Source organism: Trichosurus vulpecula, chromosome 7, assembly GCF_011100635.1.
Source record: "Trichosurus vulpecula isolate mTriVul1 chromosome 7, mTriVul1.pri, whole genome shotgun sequence".
NCBI classification, from domain to species: Eukaryota; Metazoa; Chordata; class Mammalia; order Diprotodontia; family Phalangeridae; genus Trichosurus; species Trichosurus vulpecula.
The window spans coordinates 13080892-13099999 of NC_050579.1; the positions used below are offsets into that span (position 1 = coordinate 13080892).

At 48.4% G+C, this 19108-nt stretch overlaps 1 protein-coding gene across 2 annotated transcripts; it reads left to right on the forward strand.

The window, feature by feature from the left end:
• Positions 1 to 354: 354 nt before the first annotated feature.
• On the forward strand, positions 355 to 18735 carry LOC118858822 (Holliday junction recognition protein). Of its 2 annotated transcripts, XM_036769451.1 has the most exons (8): positions 355 to 658; positions 1656 to 1722; positions 7621 to 7676; positions 10672 to 10729; positions 11726 to 11787; positions 13426 to 13524; positions 14763 to 14841; positions 15518 to 18735. In XM_036769451.1, exons 1-8 carry the CDS (start codon positions 548 to 550, stop codon positions 16792 to 16794), a joined length of 1809 nt encoding a protein of 602 aa, XP_036625346.1. In that variant the 5' UTR covers positions 355 to 547; the 3' UTR covers positions 16795 to 18735. The 2 variants fall into 2 exon arrangements, with proteins under 2 accessions (XP_036625346.1, XP_036625347.1); XM_036769452.1 differs by lacking the exons at positions 355 to 658; positions 1656 to 1722 and adding an exon at positions 2718 to 2804.
• The last annotated feature ends 373 nt before the right edge of the window (positions 18736 to 19108 follow it).

Sequence of the window (19108 nt, forward strand, 5' to 3'; positions counted from 1 at the left end):
ACGGTCACGCGGGTGCCCTGCGACAGCTGCCTCCCAAGATCCCAGAACTGAACAAGGCCTGGGCGGGAATCGGTGGGACTTGAACTCGGGCCCTCTGGCTTCCCCCACCCCAACGCCAGGCGCGTTCGCAGAAGCACCAGGAGGGCTAGGGGCGGTAAAGTTGCCTCTGGGACCTCGGAGCCTCGGAGCCTCGGAGCCTGAGGCTCCGCCCCCACGCCCAGCTTGGGGCGGGGCTCTGTGCCGGGGGCGGGGCTAAGAACCCCGTCCTTCTCGAGCCTCCGAGCTCTCCGACGGTTGGAATGGGTGGGGTGCATCAACAAATTTAAAAGGACCAATGAGCCTCCAAGGCTCTCTAAGGAGGGCGGGATATCTACTGGCGCTGCCCAATGGGATCACGCGACTCGACGGAGGCGGTGAGGAGCGGAGTCTCGCCAATGAGAGCGGCGGAGGGGGAAGATGAGCGGGTCGGCTTCTGCCCACGGTGGCTGGCGGGGCGGGGCCAAGCTTTCTGAAACGGCTCCCGCCGCAGCAGCTGCCGCGACCCGGCATGGCGGGCACCGGCCCTTGGCAGCGGGAGCTTCTGCGCCGGCGGCTCCTCGAGAAGCTGCAGGCCAGCAGCCAGCGGTTCGCCAGCGTCATGGGGGCCCTGGTGGTCAAGGTGAGCCCCCCGCCCCGTGAGACCTCCACCCCCCCAAGTGTGTGCCCCGCTTCATAAGACCCCCGTGACCTCCCGCAAGTATCCTCGGTGCTCCCCTGCGGGTGCCCCACCCGTGTCTTCCCCACGAGCCCCCCATCCCTCCTTCTTGGGGACCTCGCCCCCACGAGCCCTCTGCTCCGTGCCCCCCACGGGGACCCCATGTGACACCCCTGTGGGTGCCCCCTTCCCAGTGGGGGCCTGGATCCTGTGTGTCTCAGCCCACCTCCGTCGCGGGTGACTGTCCCCCATTGCTTACCCCCATGAGTGTCCAGTGGGGTGTCTTTCCCTACCCAATCCCCTCTCTCTTGGGTGCCCTCCTCATGAACCCCCAGCTCCTCCCCCATGCACCCCTCCTTGGAAGTGCTCCCCTCCTTCTGGCCCCCCTGGGTTCCCCCTTCTTTGGCCTCCCCATTTTCCCACCTATTAAGCCTCCCTTCCTCTCCCCCTTCCCTCCCAGTTACCTGATTAATTTCCTCTCCTGCCCCGTCCCCCATGTTGTTCCCACTAGAGCCTGGCACCCTCTTCTTAGAAGGAAAAGCCCCCTGAAAGCTGTTTCAAAAACAATCCACAAACCCTATATTAAGCCCCTGCCCTGTTGGAGTGCTGGGCGCCAGAGATTCTGTCTGTGAAGACCACCTATGTACACAGGAGTAGGTGCAAAATGTGTTCAGAGTGAAAAGTATGGTAATGGGGAGGGAGGTGGGAGGTGACCTTGGAGCTGAATGTTGAAAGGAACCTGGGGAATTCCAGGCCCGGGGACACAGCTTGTGCAAAGGTCCAGAGACTGGAGATGGAATATGATGAGGCCTATGGAAATGGATGGTAATGAATGATGGGGAGTCACAAATAGCCAGACCATGAGCTCATGGGAGCCCCTGGGGCTGCGAGCCCAAAAGCCAGGTCATATCTTCACTCCTGAAACTGAGTGTCTAAAAGCATCTTTGTCTGTCCTCCACAGTATGACCGTCCCTTCGAAGAAGACAAACTCGTGCATATTGCGACATTAACCTACGAGACACCAGCTGGTAAGTTCAGCCATGTTTTCATACGGGTTTGATGGGTAAGATGAAGAATATTTCCTTTCCAATGTTATACCAAGAGTGAGTGAGACACTCCACAGAGTATAAGTTTTAAATGGAGAATTTATTAGCCAGCATCCATTGGGGGATAATCAACCCAAATCAGAATGGCCCCGGGTTGGGGTAAAGGAGTAGTTCATATAGAAAATACAGGGTACAGAGGTTAATTATCTCTTGAAATTTACATGCCAGGTCACCGGGTGGTCTGGGGGTACAGGAACAAAGGTCCTGACAGATCACAGATTCTGACTGGTTATCCTTAAGTGGGATAATCTTATCTATTGACCTTCCTTGGAGGAGTCACGGAGCCCCAGGGACATTTGCTAAACCAAAAAAGGTCTGGGTCCATTCTTTATTATGCAAACTGGGGTTTTAGTTAGGGGGCAGGGTTCTCATTAGCAATAACTAATTTTTCCAGTACCACAACAAGGGAAGAAATTGTGTATCCTGTAGGAGGATTGAAGTGGCATGTTTGTAAAGCAGTTAGGGTCACTATGGACCTCCCTTATAACTCAGGCCATCTTCAAAGCCACGAAGTCGGTGAATGGTCATTAAGCACCTACTATGTGCCAGGCACTGAGCTAAGCTGTGGGGATACAAAAGGAGGCCCTGCCCTCCAAGAGCTTCCAATGGAATACAGCTGACTTTGCCTGCTACACATTTTTAGCCTCATCCCCTCAGCCTGGGTCCTCCCACTCCTCCCACTCTCACCTTCATTTGTTTCCCATGCATCCCTCACCTCTGGTGCTGTCTTTTTATTCTCTCAGTTTGACTGGCATTTATTAATCACTTATGGAACCTACCAGCTAATGCTGGGATCCAGGCCCTGGCCTCAGGGTGCTTACGTTCTCTGCCTTACCAAGACAACAATGAACCCTGCCCTGCCCTTCCCAGCTTACTTTAGGGGGAAGGATGAGACCTACCCGAATGTGCGGAAGAAAATTAAATATCAAGCACAAGCCAAGTAATGGGACAGCTTAAACAAGTTGGGGATCAGGATTAGGATCCTGTAGGAGTTGACCCTTGAGGTGAGCTTTGAAGGAAACCAGGGATTCTATTAGAGGGGCTGAAGGGGGAGGTATATTTCAGGCATGAAGGGGAGAGAGCACAGCAAGGTCCGAGGCCAAGTGATGAGAAATGAATATCTTATTCAAGGAACTGCTGGTAGGCTAGTGTATGGGGAGGGGAAGAGGGTGAGGCAGTAATGTCCTATAAGCCTGACAAGGTCAGATGGAGCCAGCTTGTAAAGGGCTTTGAAAATCAGAAGAGGCTGGGTTTTGTCCAAGAGGTGAGAGAGAGCCCCCAAAGCTTATTGGGCAGGGGCATGAGAGTGTCAGCTTGACCGATGGCTGGAGGATGGATGGGAGGCCAATTAGAGGCTAGAAGGGAGGAGAGCCTGAGCTGGGGTCCCTGGAGAGATAGTGAAGGTCCAGCTGGCTGTCTGCCACATTGGGAGCCTGGGTGCCTGGAAGTGCAGTTGTGCCATCAAGAAAAACAGCAAAGTTAGGAAGAAGAGAGGCCTTGGCTAGGAGGAAGGAGTGCATGGGGGAACCAGAGGCAGGAGATTGTGTCTAGAAAGCCACTGGCAAGCCATGGCATAAAGGGTGTTCAGTGCCAGGCAGGGAGGACCCTAGGGAACCATGGAAGACTTGGGAGGGAGGGTGTAGAAAGTGACATGGTCAGAGCTGGGCTTCAGGAACATCAGGTTGGCAGCTCTGGGGTGATTGCCGTAGTGCAGGAGAGGTGATGAAGGCCTGAACTGGGGCAGGGGTGGTGCGTGGAGAGAGAGGGAATGCTGCCATAGAAAACCAACCTGACATAGCCCAAGGGTTCCTGCTTCCCCTTATTGGGTCCTGGATCCCTTGGGCAGCGGGCCGCTGATACCTTGGACCCCTTTGCAGAATCAGATTTTTCAGTACAGAAAATAAACTGCATAGGATTACAAAGGAAACCCATTGTATTGAAATGCAGTCACCAAAATCTATATTTTTTAAACCAAAGTTCATGGATCTTAGGTTAAGAACTCCGGATAAAAAGGGAGGTGGCAGAGGAGATAAGAGGGAAGAGTCAGGACTGGCCCCCAGTGTTCCAAAGCGGGAAGACTAGAGGGATGGGGTGCCTTGGACAGAAAGAGAAGGCTTCTGAGGGAGAGCTGGAGCTGCCTTGGACAGCCAGGGGGCAATGTCTAGCAACATGTGGAGTTGTGAGGCTCTGGGGCTCCAGAGGGAGAGAAAGGAGTATATGGTTATGCAGGACATGTTTATTAAGCCTTTCATGTGTGCCCAGGATACAAAAAGAGACAAGAGACAGTCCCTGTGCTCAAGGAGCTTACCCTCCAATGGCCGAGACAACAAGCAAACAAATGTGCCAACAAGCTCCATACAGGATAAACAGGAGATAATTAACAGAAGGAAGGCACTGACATTGAGAGGTAGGGGAAAAATTCCTTCCTGCAAACCGCGGGATTTTAGTTGGGACTTAAAGAAAGTCAGAGAGGGATGAAGAGAGAGCATTCCAGATGTGGGGGCCAGCCAGCCAGAGAGAAGGCCAGTGTCATAGACTGGGGAGTGAAGTGTGAGAAGACTGGAAAGGTAGGAGGAGGCAAGTTACGGAAGGGCTTGGAATGGAGGCTATAGGAAGCACTGGGATTTATTGAGCTTCCTATGTGAGCCTTCTGCCAATCATTGGAGTTACAAAGAGAAAAGTCCGATGGCCCCTGCTCTTGCTGGAGAAGGATTCAGCTGCAAGCCGCCCGATGGGAGGGCCTCTGGTCCTTAGGGGGCAACAGCAAGGCATATGGTCAGGCTTGTCTTTAATGTCTTTTCCCCTGATAAAGTGATAATCAGTGTTTGATGTTGAATCATTTATTTATTAATGCCAGGGACTTTCTCTTCTGGGTCTTCATTAATTGTTGTGTTTGTCCTTCGTTCTTGAAGAGGACCGTGACATCAGGGAAATGATGACGTGACGTGCAGTTGACTTTTGATTTGAGTGAGGGAGGGCTGGGGTCTTCATTAATAAGACAAGAAGAAATTGAAGGAATAACCAAATAAGAAACAAAGTGATCTCATTTTCTAGGTGACATGATTGTCCTCTGTAAAGAACCCTAAAGATTCAACTAAAGGTTATAACTGAAACAATAACTTTAGTAAAGTAGTAGGATGTAAAATCCACACACATCATCAGCTGTTCTTTATGTTGCTAACAAAACCCAGCCAGGAGGAGATTTAAAAATAGCCACAGAATGTATAAAGTATTTGGCAGTCTCCCTACCTCCACAAGAACTGTGAACACAGTAATAAAACACTCTTTGCAGAAATAGACATAAATTATTGAAGAATATTAATTGTTCATGATTAGGCTGTGCCAATATAATAAAAATGACATTAGAACTTAAATTTACTTATTTGATACTGTACCAACCAAACTACCCAAGGATTACTTCATATAGCAAAAATAATAACAAAATGTATGTGGAGAAAAAATAGGCCAAGAGTCTCAAGGGATATAATTGTTAAAGGTAGGAGGGAAGGAAGCTGAGCAATAATGGATTTCAAACTTCAGTAATTATCAAAATTGTTTGGTACTGGTTTTTAAAAAGTCACTTGTGTTGGGGCAGCTAGGTGGCGCAGTGAGTAGGGCACCAGCCCTGGAGTCAGGAGGACCCGAGTTTAAATTCAGCCTCAGACACTTGACACACTTAATAGGTGTGTGACCTTGGGCAAGTCACTTAATCCCAATTGCCCTGTCTTCCCCCCTCCAAACCACGCCCCCCCCAAAAAAGAATAAGAGCCATCCCCAGTAGATAAATTGTCAGAGGCTAGGAAAAGCATTTCTCAAAGGAAATCCAGGCTGTCAACAGCCATGTGAGAAAAATTCACCAAATACCTAATTAGAAAAATGCACATTAAAAGAGCTCTGAGGTACCCTTCACACTCATACCATTGGCAAAAATTAAAGAAAAGGAAAATGATTTATTGGAGAGGCTTCGCAAAGGCAGGCACATTGATATGCTTTTCAGTGGGGTAGGCAGGGGAGGCATTTGGGGTTAAGTGACTTGCCCAAGGTCACACAGCTAGTCTGAGGCTAGGTTTGAACTCCTCGGTCCAGGGCTGGTGCTCTATCCACTGTGCCATCTAGCTGCCCCACATTGATATGCTCTTGGTGGAGCTGTGAATTGGTCCATCCATCCATTTGGGAAAGTAATTTGGAACCATACCCCCCCAAAGTCACTAAACTCCAAATATCTCTTGACCTAGAAATGTCATCGTACCCCAAGGAGATCAAAGAAAGAGGGAAAAGACCCTTGTGTTCAAAGATAAAAAACAGGAAACAAAGCTGGGGGCGGGGCGGCACATGCCCATCACTTGGGGAACAGCTAAACCATTTCCAATATCTGGAAAAAATAGAATATTATCACACAGTAAGAAGAGTCCCAAGGAAACTGAGAAGACATATGTGAACTGATGCAAATTGAGCTGAGTAGAACCAGGGGAACGGTTGATACACTGACAGCAATATAGAAAAGGCCAACAGCTCTGAAAGACTTAGGAGCTCAGATGTCCCCAGGGAGCAGCCATGATTCCAAAGACCCAGTGATGAGGAAGCTGGCTGTGCACCCACTTAAGGGGGGAGGCTTCTTAAGGTGCAGAATGGGACACACGTTTTCAGCCACGGTCAGTGCATTTTACTTGACTATACGTACTTGATTTGGTTTTCCACTTGGGAAGAGGAGTTTGGTAATAGAGAAGAGCTAGCAATAGCATTGTCAGAAATAAATCAGAGAGTCATTCAGGCATTTAAAATGATGCCCAGAAGCTAAGAGAAGGAAGTGCTGGCAGAGGTGGGGGGAAGCAGCAGAGCTGTGAAGGGACCTCACAGTTAGTCTTCCAAGGGGAAGCCAGAGAGAGAGGAAGGTTTGGCATTTGTCCAGTCCTCATCTGTTCTACTTCGTACATGGAAATAAATGAGAATTTTATTTCCTATTTAAGTTCAGCATTCTTAAGTTTAAAAAAAAAAAAGAAATAGAGTGCTGGGGAGAGGAGTTGTCTTCAGTGCTTTCTTGGGGTCCCATCATGGAGTTTCCTTTCCTTTCTTTGATCTGGAACTGAAAAGCCCCTCGGCTTGATGGTCAGCGCTGCTATTTCTTTCTTTATTCCTTTCTTTTTTTTAAATAACACTTCCCCCCAATTATACGTAAAGACAATTTTTAGCATTCATTTTTACAAAATTTTTGAGTTCTGAATTTTTTCCCCTCCCCTCTTCCTAAAAGGGTAAGCAATTTGATATAGGTTATGTATGTACAAGCATGTAAGCCATGTTTTTGTATTAGTCATGATAAAAATAAAGTGAAAACAGTATGCTTCTGTGTGAATTCATCCTCCATCAGTTCTTTCTCCGGATGTGGACAGCATTTTCCATCATGAATCTTTTGTAACTGTTTTGAATCCTTGTATTGCTGAGAAGAGCTAAGTCAACCATAGTTGATCATTGCACAGTGTGGCTGGTACTATGTACAGTGCTTTCCTGGTTCTGCTCATTTCACTTTGCTTCAGTTCATACAAATCTTCCCGGGTTTTTCTGAAATCCACCTGCTCTTCATTTCTTAGAGCACTCTAGTATTCCATTACCTTCGTATACCACAACTTGTTCAGCCGTTCCCCAATTGATGGGTACCCCCTCAATTTCCGGTTCTTGGCCACCACAAAAAGGTTGCTGTTTCTTTTGTGAGACTTCTCTGGAGTTACTGACATTTCCAAATAGATTCAGGTTGTGTGTCAAGGTGAAAGTGAATCAAGTATTTAAGTTGTGCTGTTTGTATGCTAACTTTTTTTTTTCTCCAAGGCCTGAAAGAATGGGGTGGAGGAATAGTAACCCAAGAAATCTTCCAGAATATTCAGGTACTCATTTAAAGCAAAGGCCTTCTTAAGAAACAAGAAACAGCTCTGTGATATGCATGCTAACCTATGTTAAGTATAAGCGTTCGCACCTGTTATAATCAGTAAAGAATCTTTCTAGGATTCAGGAAACGGGAAGTATTCTGTGTTTTTGGAAATGGTCTTAACCTGCCTTTCATATTTTTGAGCTTTCAGGAATTCAGTCCTTGCTGGGGCATTAAATAGAGCTCTAGATTTGGAGTCAGGAAGACCTGAGGTCAACTCTGGCCTCAGACTCCTAGTAGCTGTGTAACCCTGGGCAAATCACGGAACCTCTCTGAGCCTCTTCCATGAAATGGGGTGGTTGTGAGGGTCAAACAACATGATGTTTGTCAAGTGCTTTGCAAACCTTAGAGCACTATATAAAAATGGAAGCCATTCTCCTCCTCCTCCCTTTTCAAGTACAAAAAGGCCTTGGTTCCTCCCCTGAGGGCTGGCCACTCCCTCCTCATGTGCCTGTCTCTGCTCATCTCTACAATGCCTGAGCTAAACTAGATACCTCCAGGGCCCCTCCCAGCCCAGAAATCTCCGGATGCTCCGGGGAGCCAAGCCAAGCTTTAAGAGCATCAGAACCAGCCTCGTGGTTCTTTAGATGGGTAAACTGAAGTCAGAATTGTGCCTGGTCACACACCTTCGGAGGTGGGGGGGGTGGGGTGACAAAGGACTCGACCCCTGGACTCGTAACTGAGCAATGCCTGCTGCTCTTCTTCCTGTGCCATCCGACCAAACTTGAAATTCAGCCTTTGCATAAATGTGGTCTCTGGGTGGCCTTGATGGCCGAGGATGGCTCTGCACAGGCTGGAGTCAAGCCCTGCAGTTCTCTTCTCTCTCCCCGTCTGTCACTGAGAGCTTAAAATGTGCCTGCCCCATGCCCTGTGCAGAAAGAAGGGCTACCCGCTGTCCAACAATAAGGTAACATTCTTGGAAATAGCATCTTCTAGGAACCAGGCCCTGCACTCAAAGACAGGCCCCTGCCCTCAAGGGGCTTCCAGTCTATCGAGGGACACTATATAAATACCTGTGGACAGGGAAAAAAAAAAAGAGTGTGAATGGAGAAGGAAGGCACAAACAGCTGGAGATGGGACAGGTGGGATTCAGACTGAGCCTTGGGGCCAAGAAAGCCAAGAGGGAAAGAGAGCATTCTAGACACTGGGTAGCGGCCAAGCCAACGCCTCAGGACTCAAGCTGGAGGGGAGGATCCCAAAGAAGGCCAATGATCCCACTGTGCCCAGTGTCTAGAAGAGAGTTGAGTGTGAGAAGATGGGGGAGGTCAGAAGGGCAGCAGTGGAGGGCTTTCGACCCAGACTTTTTTTTTTTTTTGTTTGGTCCTAGGGGTCATAGGGAGCCACTGAGGAGGGGAGAGGTGTGTCAGAGCAGCACTTTGACCCCGACCTACAGGCCGAATGGCATGGGGAGAGCCCTGATGCTCGGTCAGCTGTCTGGGGGAGACAGGATACTTCCTCCCCCAGGAAGGGGGAACGAGGCCTGGCAACAGATTGGGTCTGTAGGGCAAGGAGGAGGGACCAGACAGGGGTAATACCAAGGCTGGGAACCTGGATGCCATCAGTGTGAGAAAGACAGGAGAGGGGAAGGTTTAAAGCTAAGTTTAAGCTACTGAAGCTTAAGACTGCTCAGAGACTTTGGGGACACTCAGGGTAGGGGGACAGAGATATCTGCCTGGAGATGGTGATTAAGCCCCTGGAAAGAATGAGCTTCCCAGGCTAGAGAGTGTCCAGGGAGAAGGGAGAAGGGAGGAGGGCCTAGTGCAGAGCAGCCAATACATAGCAATGAAGGTTCATTCTAGCTGGATTCCCCTCTGCTTTTCTGAGGACCATGGGCACATTGACAGGAGGATGCTGGGGACATGTCAGTCTCCCAGGTCCTCTTGGCACTAAACCTGTTGTCCCAGATTTCTAGCTTGATAGAAACCTGTACATCTCTCCAAGCTGACACCCATAAAGTGAGACTTCTCTTCTCCCCAACCCCTTGACTCTGTTGGGTCTCCCTGGACATGTGACTACCTTCCAGCCTCTCAGAGAGATAGCAGAGAAGAGGGCAGCTGTGTGCTGGGAGTGGAGGAATGTCATTGGCTAAGTGACAGACCCAGGATGGGAGCCCAATGATGGCCATGCTCAGATCCTCTGACTACCTCGTATGGTGGCCAACCTTTACAGAAGACTCCAAGGTGTGCAGAATGCCTCCATGAGCCCAACTGAGCCTCAGGCTTGCTCCGTGTGGTAAACAAATGCTACGGGTAAAATTATCCCCAATTTACAGGTGCAGAAACTGAGGCTTAGAGAGCTTAACACACGGGTAGGATCTGAGCCCAGGCGTCTGCTTTGTCCAAATGCAGCCCGTCTACCACACCACAGATGTCCTGCAGGTGGCCTCCCTAAATCTAGGTTCTCTTGTCACCTATAAGGAGGAAGCCTTCCTCCCAGGCCTCTGCAGCCTTGAGCTGAGTGCCAAGTGGAAGGAGCTGGCCTTCAGTCTGCCAGGCCACTGGCAAATCAGCTTCAGAGGCTTTTGATCCTCTTCTTGCTGTCTTGTCTGCCTCCACCTCCCACCCCCCCACCCCCACCCTCACATCCATCTTCAGGAAAAAAATCAAAGTTTTATTTATTCCCATAAACCACCCCTTCTCTTCCTGTCCTCCTGCCCCAAAGCACCCAAACTCCTGGTGGCTTCAGAAAGACCAGCTTCATGTCTTTAGGCAAAGCCCAAAGTCCAGAGTAGGTGGTCCTAGCCAGCTGGCAGAATGAGCATTCTAGGCTGCCCTCAGGCCCTCAAGGCCTGTCTAAATGGAATATCCTAGGAGAAAATGGCCCCAGAAGACAATGTTCTCTCCCTCCAGTGTGTCAAAATGAAAACTCTTGGCTGTTTATACAGTTATAGCCAGTGCTTTTAAAGGCAGTTATTGCTGAGATTTTTAAGTGATAATACTTTTTTAAATTTTAAGACATCCCTGGAGAAAGAAGGATACAGTATAGATAACATCATGCGAAGCACTTTCCCAGGTAAGATACTCCTTTAAACATTTTGAACAGACTTTGGGAGGTGTAAGAGCCCTTGATTTATAAGGAGAGTTTAGGTCTGAAGTGAGCTGAACAACTGAGATGCTTATCTGCTTAGTAAGATTTTCTGAATGTTTGTTAATCCGTGGTTTCGGGGATTCTGGGTGCCACGTGTTTTGTGTTCTTCCATAGAGCTTAGGTTTACTGTGGAGGAGAGAGCTCTTAGCAAATTGGAGTCTTTTTAATGTGAACGACCAGCATCTATTTCTGTGTCAGAAATCCATTAAAAGAAACATGAGATCCGAATTCCATAGCCAGCTGATGAACTCGGGGCACATTTCCACAGAACGTGCGTTCTCAGGAGTCAGCCAATCTTACCAGCTCGTAGTAATAGCTAACAGCTGAATAATGCCTACTATGTGCCAGGCGCTGTGCCAAGCCTTTTGCAAATATCCCCCTGCAAGGGAGGTGCTATTATCATCTCCATCTTACAGATAAGATAGTCTAAGTAGTTTGCCCAGTCACACAGCTGGGAAGTGACTGGAGCAAGATTTGAATCTCTGGCCTTGTTGAAGCTAATTCAGTGTTTTTCTTTTGTAGTAGTTCTCCAGTTAGGGCCCCACTTCCCCACTTGTATTTACTCTTCCTGAGGTCACTCTAACTTTATTATTAATTTTGAGACTTTTCTATACCCTTCCACACAGACGCTTGGAGGATGCTTACAGCCAAAATTGGGGGACCAACTAATAAGGAGAATTGGAGTAAATTAAAACCCACTTGCTTTATCACTTGATAAATAGATGGTTTTGATTTTACCATAGACTTCTGGACCGATGCTTTTGTTTTGCTGATGAGACGGCCATGTTTATGTCTAAGGATTATTGGCATGTTTGTGAAGCAGTCGGTGATACTGTTTGAGAAAGTTTATTGTGGCTTTGGAATAATTAAAAAGTGATCTGGAAAGCAAATAGTCTATTTCCAATTGGAATTTTTTTGCAGATGTTGACAGCACTGGGTTTGATGAATCTTTGGTTCAGAGAAATGGTGCTCTCAGCTTGAAGGTAAGAACCAATTCTACTCGGTCACAGCTTTCGTTGATTTTTCTAGAATCAGGCGGGGTCAGGGCTGGAGGAAAGGGGGTTTGCATGAAGTGAGGTCTGCCCAAACATTTGAAGCTCAGCCCTGTGGGTGATCAGTGACAGGACTCCCTGCCCTGTCAGTACCACCCCCTAGTCTAGGCCCCACCCCCTTCCTTCCTCCCACCCAAAGTTGTCCTGGCTTTTAACCACAACAGTGGCAGCTGTCTCTTACCTGAGCTGGAGCAAGAACAATAGGCTTGTGTTGCAACAATTGGGCTAGCAGCTGCTGTGGGGGTGAAAGACCAACACAAGCCCAACAACAAGAGCTTCAAGCACAGGTTCTTTTGATCTGCTTTACTAAGGAAAGCAACATTAAGGGGTTAACAATCTTATTTCAGTCCAACATACAAATATCATTCGCTTATTTCAGGGGGAAAAGCCAGTACCCTGAACTTGAGAGCAAATACAAACAAATTACAAACATACGTTATAAACAGACCAAATACAATTCATAGTTACCAAGAAACAAACACCTGAGTTCAGGAGCTAGGGAGCTCTTAACAATGGCTGGCCCAGAGTCATGCCCCACTCCTTCTGTGGCTCAGAGCCCCAAGGGAGAATGCCAACTTCTGGGTTTACATATCTTGTTCGGGGTCAAAGGTGAGTCACACACGTGACTCACCCATGTGACCTAAAAGCATCACAAAAATGCTACTTAAACCCACGTGGTCTAAAAGCCTCTGATGTCACAAACATGTCACTCAAACCCATGTAAACTAGGCTTTCCCTTGAGGCAAGGAGGTCATCAGGGACTCCTAATTTAATCAAGGAAATAAAGGCCACACTCTTCAAGGGCACTTGATTGAATAAGTGCTAAAAGCCCTCCTTAATTACCAATGCAGTTGTCACTTGTCTTAACTTTTTTGATTACTACATATGAAGGATTTTAAATGTGGGGCAATTTCTAGTAATATATTTTGATACAGGGTTTCCCCATCTTGACTTGTGGTTTCACTGGTATGGGAAATCCTTGTAAGGAACTCCTACCGGTGAATGAATGAAGAGACATTTTTTATTATTATTATTATTAAGTATTTACCATGTGCCAAGCTCTATGCCAACAGCTGGCCATGCCCATCCAAAAGGGAAGACAGGCCTTGCTCTCAAAGAGCTTATGTTCTAATGGGGAGATAGAGCACAAAGTTACTGGGATAAGGAGGGGCCGTAGAAGATCCTTTTGCGGAAGTGACACTGTATTGGTAGATTATGGGTCTGGACCTAGTGGGAGCAGGGATGGCTGGAGGGGGGCCCTGTGGAGGAATCCTGACTTGAAAGGGTTAATTCCTCCAGGGTTTGATCTCTGGCTCAGGCAGCAAGGTTACTGGCATAGAGGTAGCCAGGTAATGAGTGAAACCTGCCTGGGGAGTGGGATCATTTGTATCCCTAAGAGGAAAGGCAGGCATTCTTGTAGCGGTACAGATGGGTCAGCCCTTTGTCCTGAGTGGACTTGGCACTTAAGTTGAAAGGATCTTCCCGTCGTGAGCTGTACAGTTAAATAGACCAAGTATAGAGGAGGGTTTTTTGGAATATTGGTTCTCTAAGTACTTTTTTTGGTCTTAGGGTGACAGTCTTCAAAGCCTTCCAGAAAATGATTTAGACAAGAAATACATGACCCGGGTGGATGTGATCCTGGAAGATGACCATCCCAGGATGATCATGGTAATTCTTTTTCTTTTAAAATAAATGAATGTTATTGATTGATCTTGTGTTTTTCATCACCTGCATTTCCCAATACATCCTTCCCCCTCTACTTCCTCCATCCCTTATGACGAATAAAAAATAAATAAAAACTGTTTTCCTGAGCCTAACCAGTGCGTCAGAATAAGTCTGTCATCCTCTCCCCAGTGCTCCTCACCCGCAGTCCCTGACTCTCCAAGGACTCGAAGGATGGCTCTTAGCATCTCACTCATCCTCACTTGATACTGTCTTTTTGTCACGCTCTCTGTGTCATGGTGGTGTGTTGCTTTTCTGGGTCTGTGGACTTCCCTTTGCATCAGTTCATAGAAGTTGTCCTGTGCTTCTCTGCGGTCCTCCTCCAATCTCTTATGTGTAATTCCATCCTGGAGGTGGCATTGCCCAGGCAAGGTTGGGCATGCTGACCATCTGCACACGATTATCCAAAGGACTTTGTGTTGTGGGTCTTGCTCCCAAGGAGGATTTAATGATGTACGAGGAATCCTGGGTCAGAGTGTCCTTGGAGTGGACAGCAAGCCTCGGTGGCTCTCCTTGGACGACCCATCTGCCCCCAGCCCCCCAACTGTGTGCTGTCCCCATTTACAGAGGAGAAAACTGAGGCAAGGAAGGGTCCTCTCAGGTCTCCCCCAGCCAGCGGGAGGCAAGATTCAAACTAGGGTCTGGCTGACTCCCCAGTCCAGGGCCCTGTTCACTCCAGCACATCCCCCCTCATGCAAAGCGCTACCAAGTGCTTTCACGAGGAATATTTAGTCTGGTAAAGAAAAGCCTCAAGAGGCCACTGCTGTCCTTGTTAAGGGCTCCCAGGCTTTAGACTGGTCTGTTGACCCCAGGGAAGAACTTGGAGCAGGGAGTGGAAGGGAGAGAGCAAATCTCAGCTACATCACAGGGAGAACTTGGATGCAGACATGGTGGTCCAAGATTAGAGAGGACCACTGGGGGTGGGGAGGGTTGATCATCTGGGGGAGTGTGCCTGTGGCTCCAGGAGCTTTGGGCACCTGGGATCTCCAGCCTGGGAAGGGGTCTCTTACAGAGGAGTGTGCAGGGTCACACTGCCATGCTGTTCTCAGAGTGGAACATCGTCAGGACGTCCAGACACAGGTCAAGCCCAAGGTGCTTCCAACACACAAATCCAGTTGTGTGCTTCCAGATCCTTTAGGCCTTGCATGGTGGTTTGAAATCCTGACTTCTGGTTTTATTTTCAGTTTGACAGTTTCAGCAAGAGAAAGGCCCAAAAAACCCCGAAGATCCTTTCAGCTGAAGACAGTCTTAAAGCTTTACTTGGTGAGTGATGGTGGTGGACACCCGGTGTTTACTCAGTTTCCTGCTGGACTCCCTCGACCCAGACCTGTTCAGGACAAACCCTGTGGAGCTGGGCTTTGGGTTCCTTTGTGGGGCTCTCTGGCTGTCTCTTCCCACCCTGTGTTGGGCCTGCCATACCCATTCCAGGCCAGAGTGTGGGAACACGCTCCTCGGCTCCCACAACTTTGGCCTATGGCTTTGGTACCAACAGAGGAGAGGTGTGGCCCTGGCTAAAGGCTGCAGATAGAAAGAGGAATCTTTGGTGGGCGAGCAGCGCACTGCTTTCTTTTAAACATGCTCCTCCAAATCATTGAAGTTTTCAGCTGGGGCCGCTGGGCATGGTGCAAAATTGGGCTTAGACTTCACTAATCAGTCTGGAGTGATGCATTTAGCTTTGCGGGCACTGTGAGCGCCCCCAGATTGGCACCCAGCAGCCAATCCCCTGGTGAGGACCCCTCCTCACCATTCACCTAGCCTGACCCTTGGGCAGTGGTCCCAGCATGGCAGAGGGCTTGATGTGTGTGAGAACCTGCCAGACCTTCTGCCACAGTGCCCTAGTCCAGGGGCCAGCTCTGTGACTCTGGAAGACCACAAAACAGGCTTGGCTGTAGTGCACAGAGTGCTCCATCTATCTAATTTGGTCTTAATTTGTTCTCAGGTTGCAGTGGTAATGGCCCCGGAAAGAATCGTGGGATTGCAGTTAAGCCGACTTCAGCCTTCCAAGGTCCCCAAGAGAGCAGAATGGTGGCCGTGCCCCCAGATCAAAGCTTGCTGGCTTGGAGAGCCTGGAGAGCCAGCAGGAACACCTCCTTAGGGGACACTGTCTTTGAAGATGAAGGGCCTGCCCAGGAACTCACCCTCAGTGACATCTATGCAGAGATGCTATGTTCACTGAGTAAGTGTTTACCTTCTCAGAAGATGGGCCTCATCTCCACAAAGAAATATATTTCGAAAGGCTGGTTCCCAAAGATGAGGAAGCTTAACGTCACCTTGACAATGGAAAGTAGTTTTCTCAAGATTAGTCAAAACTTCCAAGTTATCCCAAGTGAGAAAAATAGCTTAATTTGCAGAAAGGATTATAAGCAGAACTTTTTACCCTGTTCTGAACCAGACACTGTTGTCAAGGACAGCAAATTGTTAGCCACCGATTCTTCCCCACTGGCTCTGAAGGCGTCACTGCCTAACCGCTCCACTCGGAAATCTCCTTCCAGGACCAGGGACGTGAGACAAGCAGCCCCCAGCCCCTCTTGGAGCCACATGGGGTACCGGTCCCCAGCGATACCCAGGTTGTGTCTGCCCCCTGCTCTGACAAGTGCAAAGGAGAAGCTCTACCCTTTGCAGCAGGGTACTCCTGGAAAGGATGTGTTAGGGCAGGAAAGGAATCTGTCCAGATCATTGGTGATGCCAAGGATGCTCCAGACACCCAAGAATGCTCCCATATCCCAAGAAAGGCGTTATCAGAGGCACTCAGCTTCCGATGCCTCTGAACCATGCCCAAAGACTGGCTTTCCTAGAGAGAAGGTTATGAAGGCAAGAAAGTCCTTGCCTTTTTGCATGGAACAGATACCCTGCAAAGCCCAGAATGTGATAGACTCCATGTTTGACACATACTCCCAAGAAACAACTCAGTGGGCACAGGAGCTTTTATTCCTTAAGAAATCAGGGCAGAAGTCAAACGTGCTGACTCAGAGCAGATTCGGTGATTCCCTGGAAGGTTTAGGCCTCTGCAATGGTCCACGGGAGGCACAAAAGGCAGCCTCCCCCCAGGGCATCACTAGGGACTCCCTGCGTGAGACAGTCACCATGCTCCACCGTGCAGCCTCACCCAGGGCCACCTCAAAAGGAGAGTTTTCCTCCCCAACAAAAAGACGGAAAGTGTCAAGCTCCCAGACATGGGATCACTTCAGCCCTTCAAAGATGAGAGATAAGGCGTAGGTATTTTTTTAAAGTACTCATTGTTATTGCCAGAAACAGTACTGGAAAGAAGTGGCCCCAAAGTATCTGGGTCTCTATGGGGATGTAATGCATTCAAATAAAAAACAAATTAATGACTTTAAAGGCACACATGCATATTGTAGAAGCATCCTGGTGTCATGGACCCAGGCCCCAGGTTCATACCCTGGCTTTGCCACTTTCTCCCTGGACAGCCTTAGACCATTTACCTCCTTGGGCCTCAGTTTCCCCAACTGTCACATGATGGGTCCATTCCAGCCTTTGTGCCTTGTGATGCAGACAGAATCCTGAGCCCTCTGATGTATTTGAGAGCTCCGGCAAGTCAGGGTTAGGCCATGGTCAAGAATCTGATCTTCCTCCATCTGGTTTTGACCCTGATCCTTGATCTTCCTATGCCCTGTAGTCTCTGGCCACTTTACACTCCTGTCCCACTCTCCTCCTGCATCCTCTCAAGGTTTCTGCTGCCCTTCATTTGATGCTCTTCCTATATCTTCTATTCCTTCTCCATCCCCTTTCCTGACCAACCTCCATGTTGATTCCCCAATTCTAGGACTGCAGGCTCTATGCTTTGCTGCCTTCTTTTTTCTCAGTGATCTCTGTAAGCTTTGGGGAATTCAATCATTGTCCCTGTGAAGATTCCTCCCAGATCGCTATCTCTAGTCCCAGGTGTTTGGGTATTCTTGTCCCACCAGCCATTTGAAGGACGTGTCTAACTGCTTGTCCCTTAGGCCTCTTGAGCTCAGCTTGTCTAAAGCAGAATTCGTTATCACTCCCCCCCACCCCAACTTGGTTGGCCTCTATTGAAAGAAAAAAAAAAGAATACTGTATTCTTCTTTTAACATACAATTCTACTAGAAATAATTTTATTCAATTAAACATTCTAAATCCAAGCATTCCTGGCATAATCATGCCTATGGCTGTTCCTTTACCCCAAGACAATTTGAACTAAGATAGGAATCTTGAAGAAGAAAAACCATAATGTATAAAAATACAGTTTGGGGTTAGTATTTCAGAATAGGTGCAGCCCAGTCCCTTAAAGGATTGGGGAAGGCAATGATCCAAACAAGACTAGATGATGGCTTTGTTCAGAGTTTAGCTTCTATCCTTAATCCCTTTTTCTAAAAGAGACCTTTTGTTTTCCATCAACCTTTGTGAAGGGAGGGTGTTGGAAAGGGGGTGCGTCTGAAAAGGGCTTTTAGCCCAGAGAAATACCATTTCTTCATCCACTTCCCCATTTCTGTGGAGGGTGCCTATGTTTTGTATTCATCCAGGTTCACCAGCTGGGAATCTTCTCAGGCTCTTCACTTCTCTTCCAAGCCTCCTGTTCCAATCATTTGGCATACATCCATTGCCTTCATTCCCAAGGCTTCTGCCCGAGCTCTCATCTTCGTCTCTTCCTCAAGCACTACCCAGTTTCCTAATCGGTCTCCCTGCCCCCATCACTCCCTTCTTGAGCCCATCCTCCAGCCTGGAATTCACTCTTTCCTCACCCCCACCTCCCTCGAGCTATAGCTCAAGTTTCCTCTCCCTGGTGTCTTTCTGAGCCCTTTCTACTTTCTCTTTATTTTGTTACCATCTCTGTGATTTCCCTCCAACACAGTGGAAGTGCCTTGAGTGTCAGCATTATGTTTCCTTGAGATCCTCAGCATTTTGCCCAGTGCCTTTTCCATGGTCAGCATTTCATGATGTGCTGTAGACAGGCTCAGTTGCATGTAATGAGCTTTACCTGTTTTCATAGACTGACTGTGGCGATGGGTCAAAGAGCTCATCACCTGACCTTCCCGGTGGTTAGGGTTAGGAATAACTGGAAACATATCTGTTGCCCGGGCTGTGATCATACCTTGTCCACCTTGGTGTAGCACCTTCCAGGCCCTGGGCTAAGGAAGAACCTTTCAAATAAAGATTTGTTTTTACTCACTTTTATCATCGCTGCCTTTTGTCTGTCACTTTCGTGGTGGAAAAATCCCTGACTCCCTACTCCTCCCCAAACCCACTGCTGTGGCTTAATGAATGATTGGCGGGGGAGGGGGGAACACAAGTAAACAGGGTGTCACTGCTTTCAAGGAGCTTCCATTCTGAGCAGAGAGAAGACTCATCGGGAAGGTTCCTCTGGAGGATCTTTAGGGGGCAGCAGCGCAGCAGACGTCAACATCTCTTCTCTCCTGTCATTTCCACCGATAAAATCATCTCTGTTTCTGATGTCGAGCCATCTGACAGACCAAGGACTTTGATGGCAAGAAATGGCTGTTCTGGGTTTAACATGGCCTCTTCAAAATGATGGCCGAGGAGGCCGCTG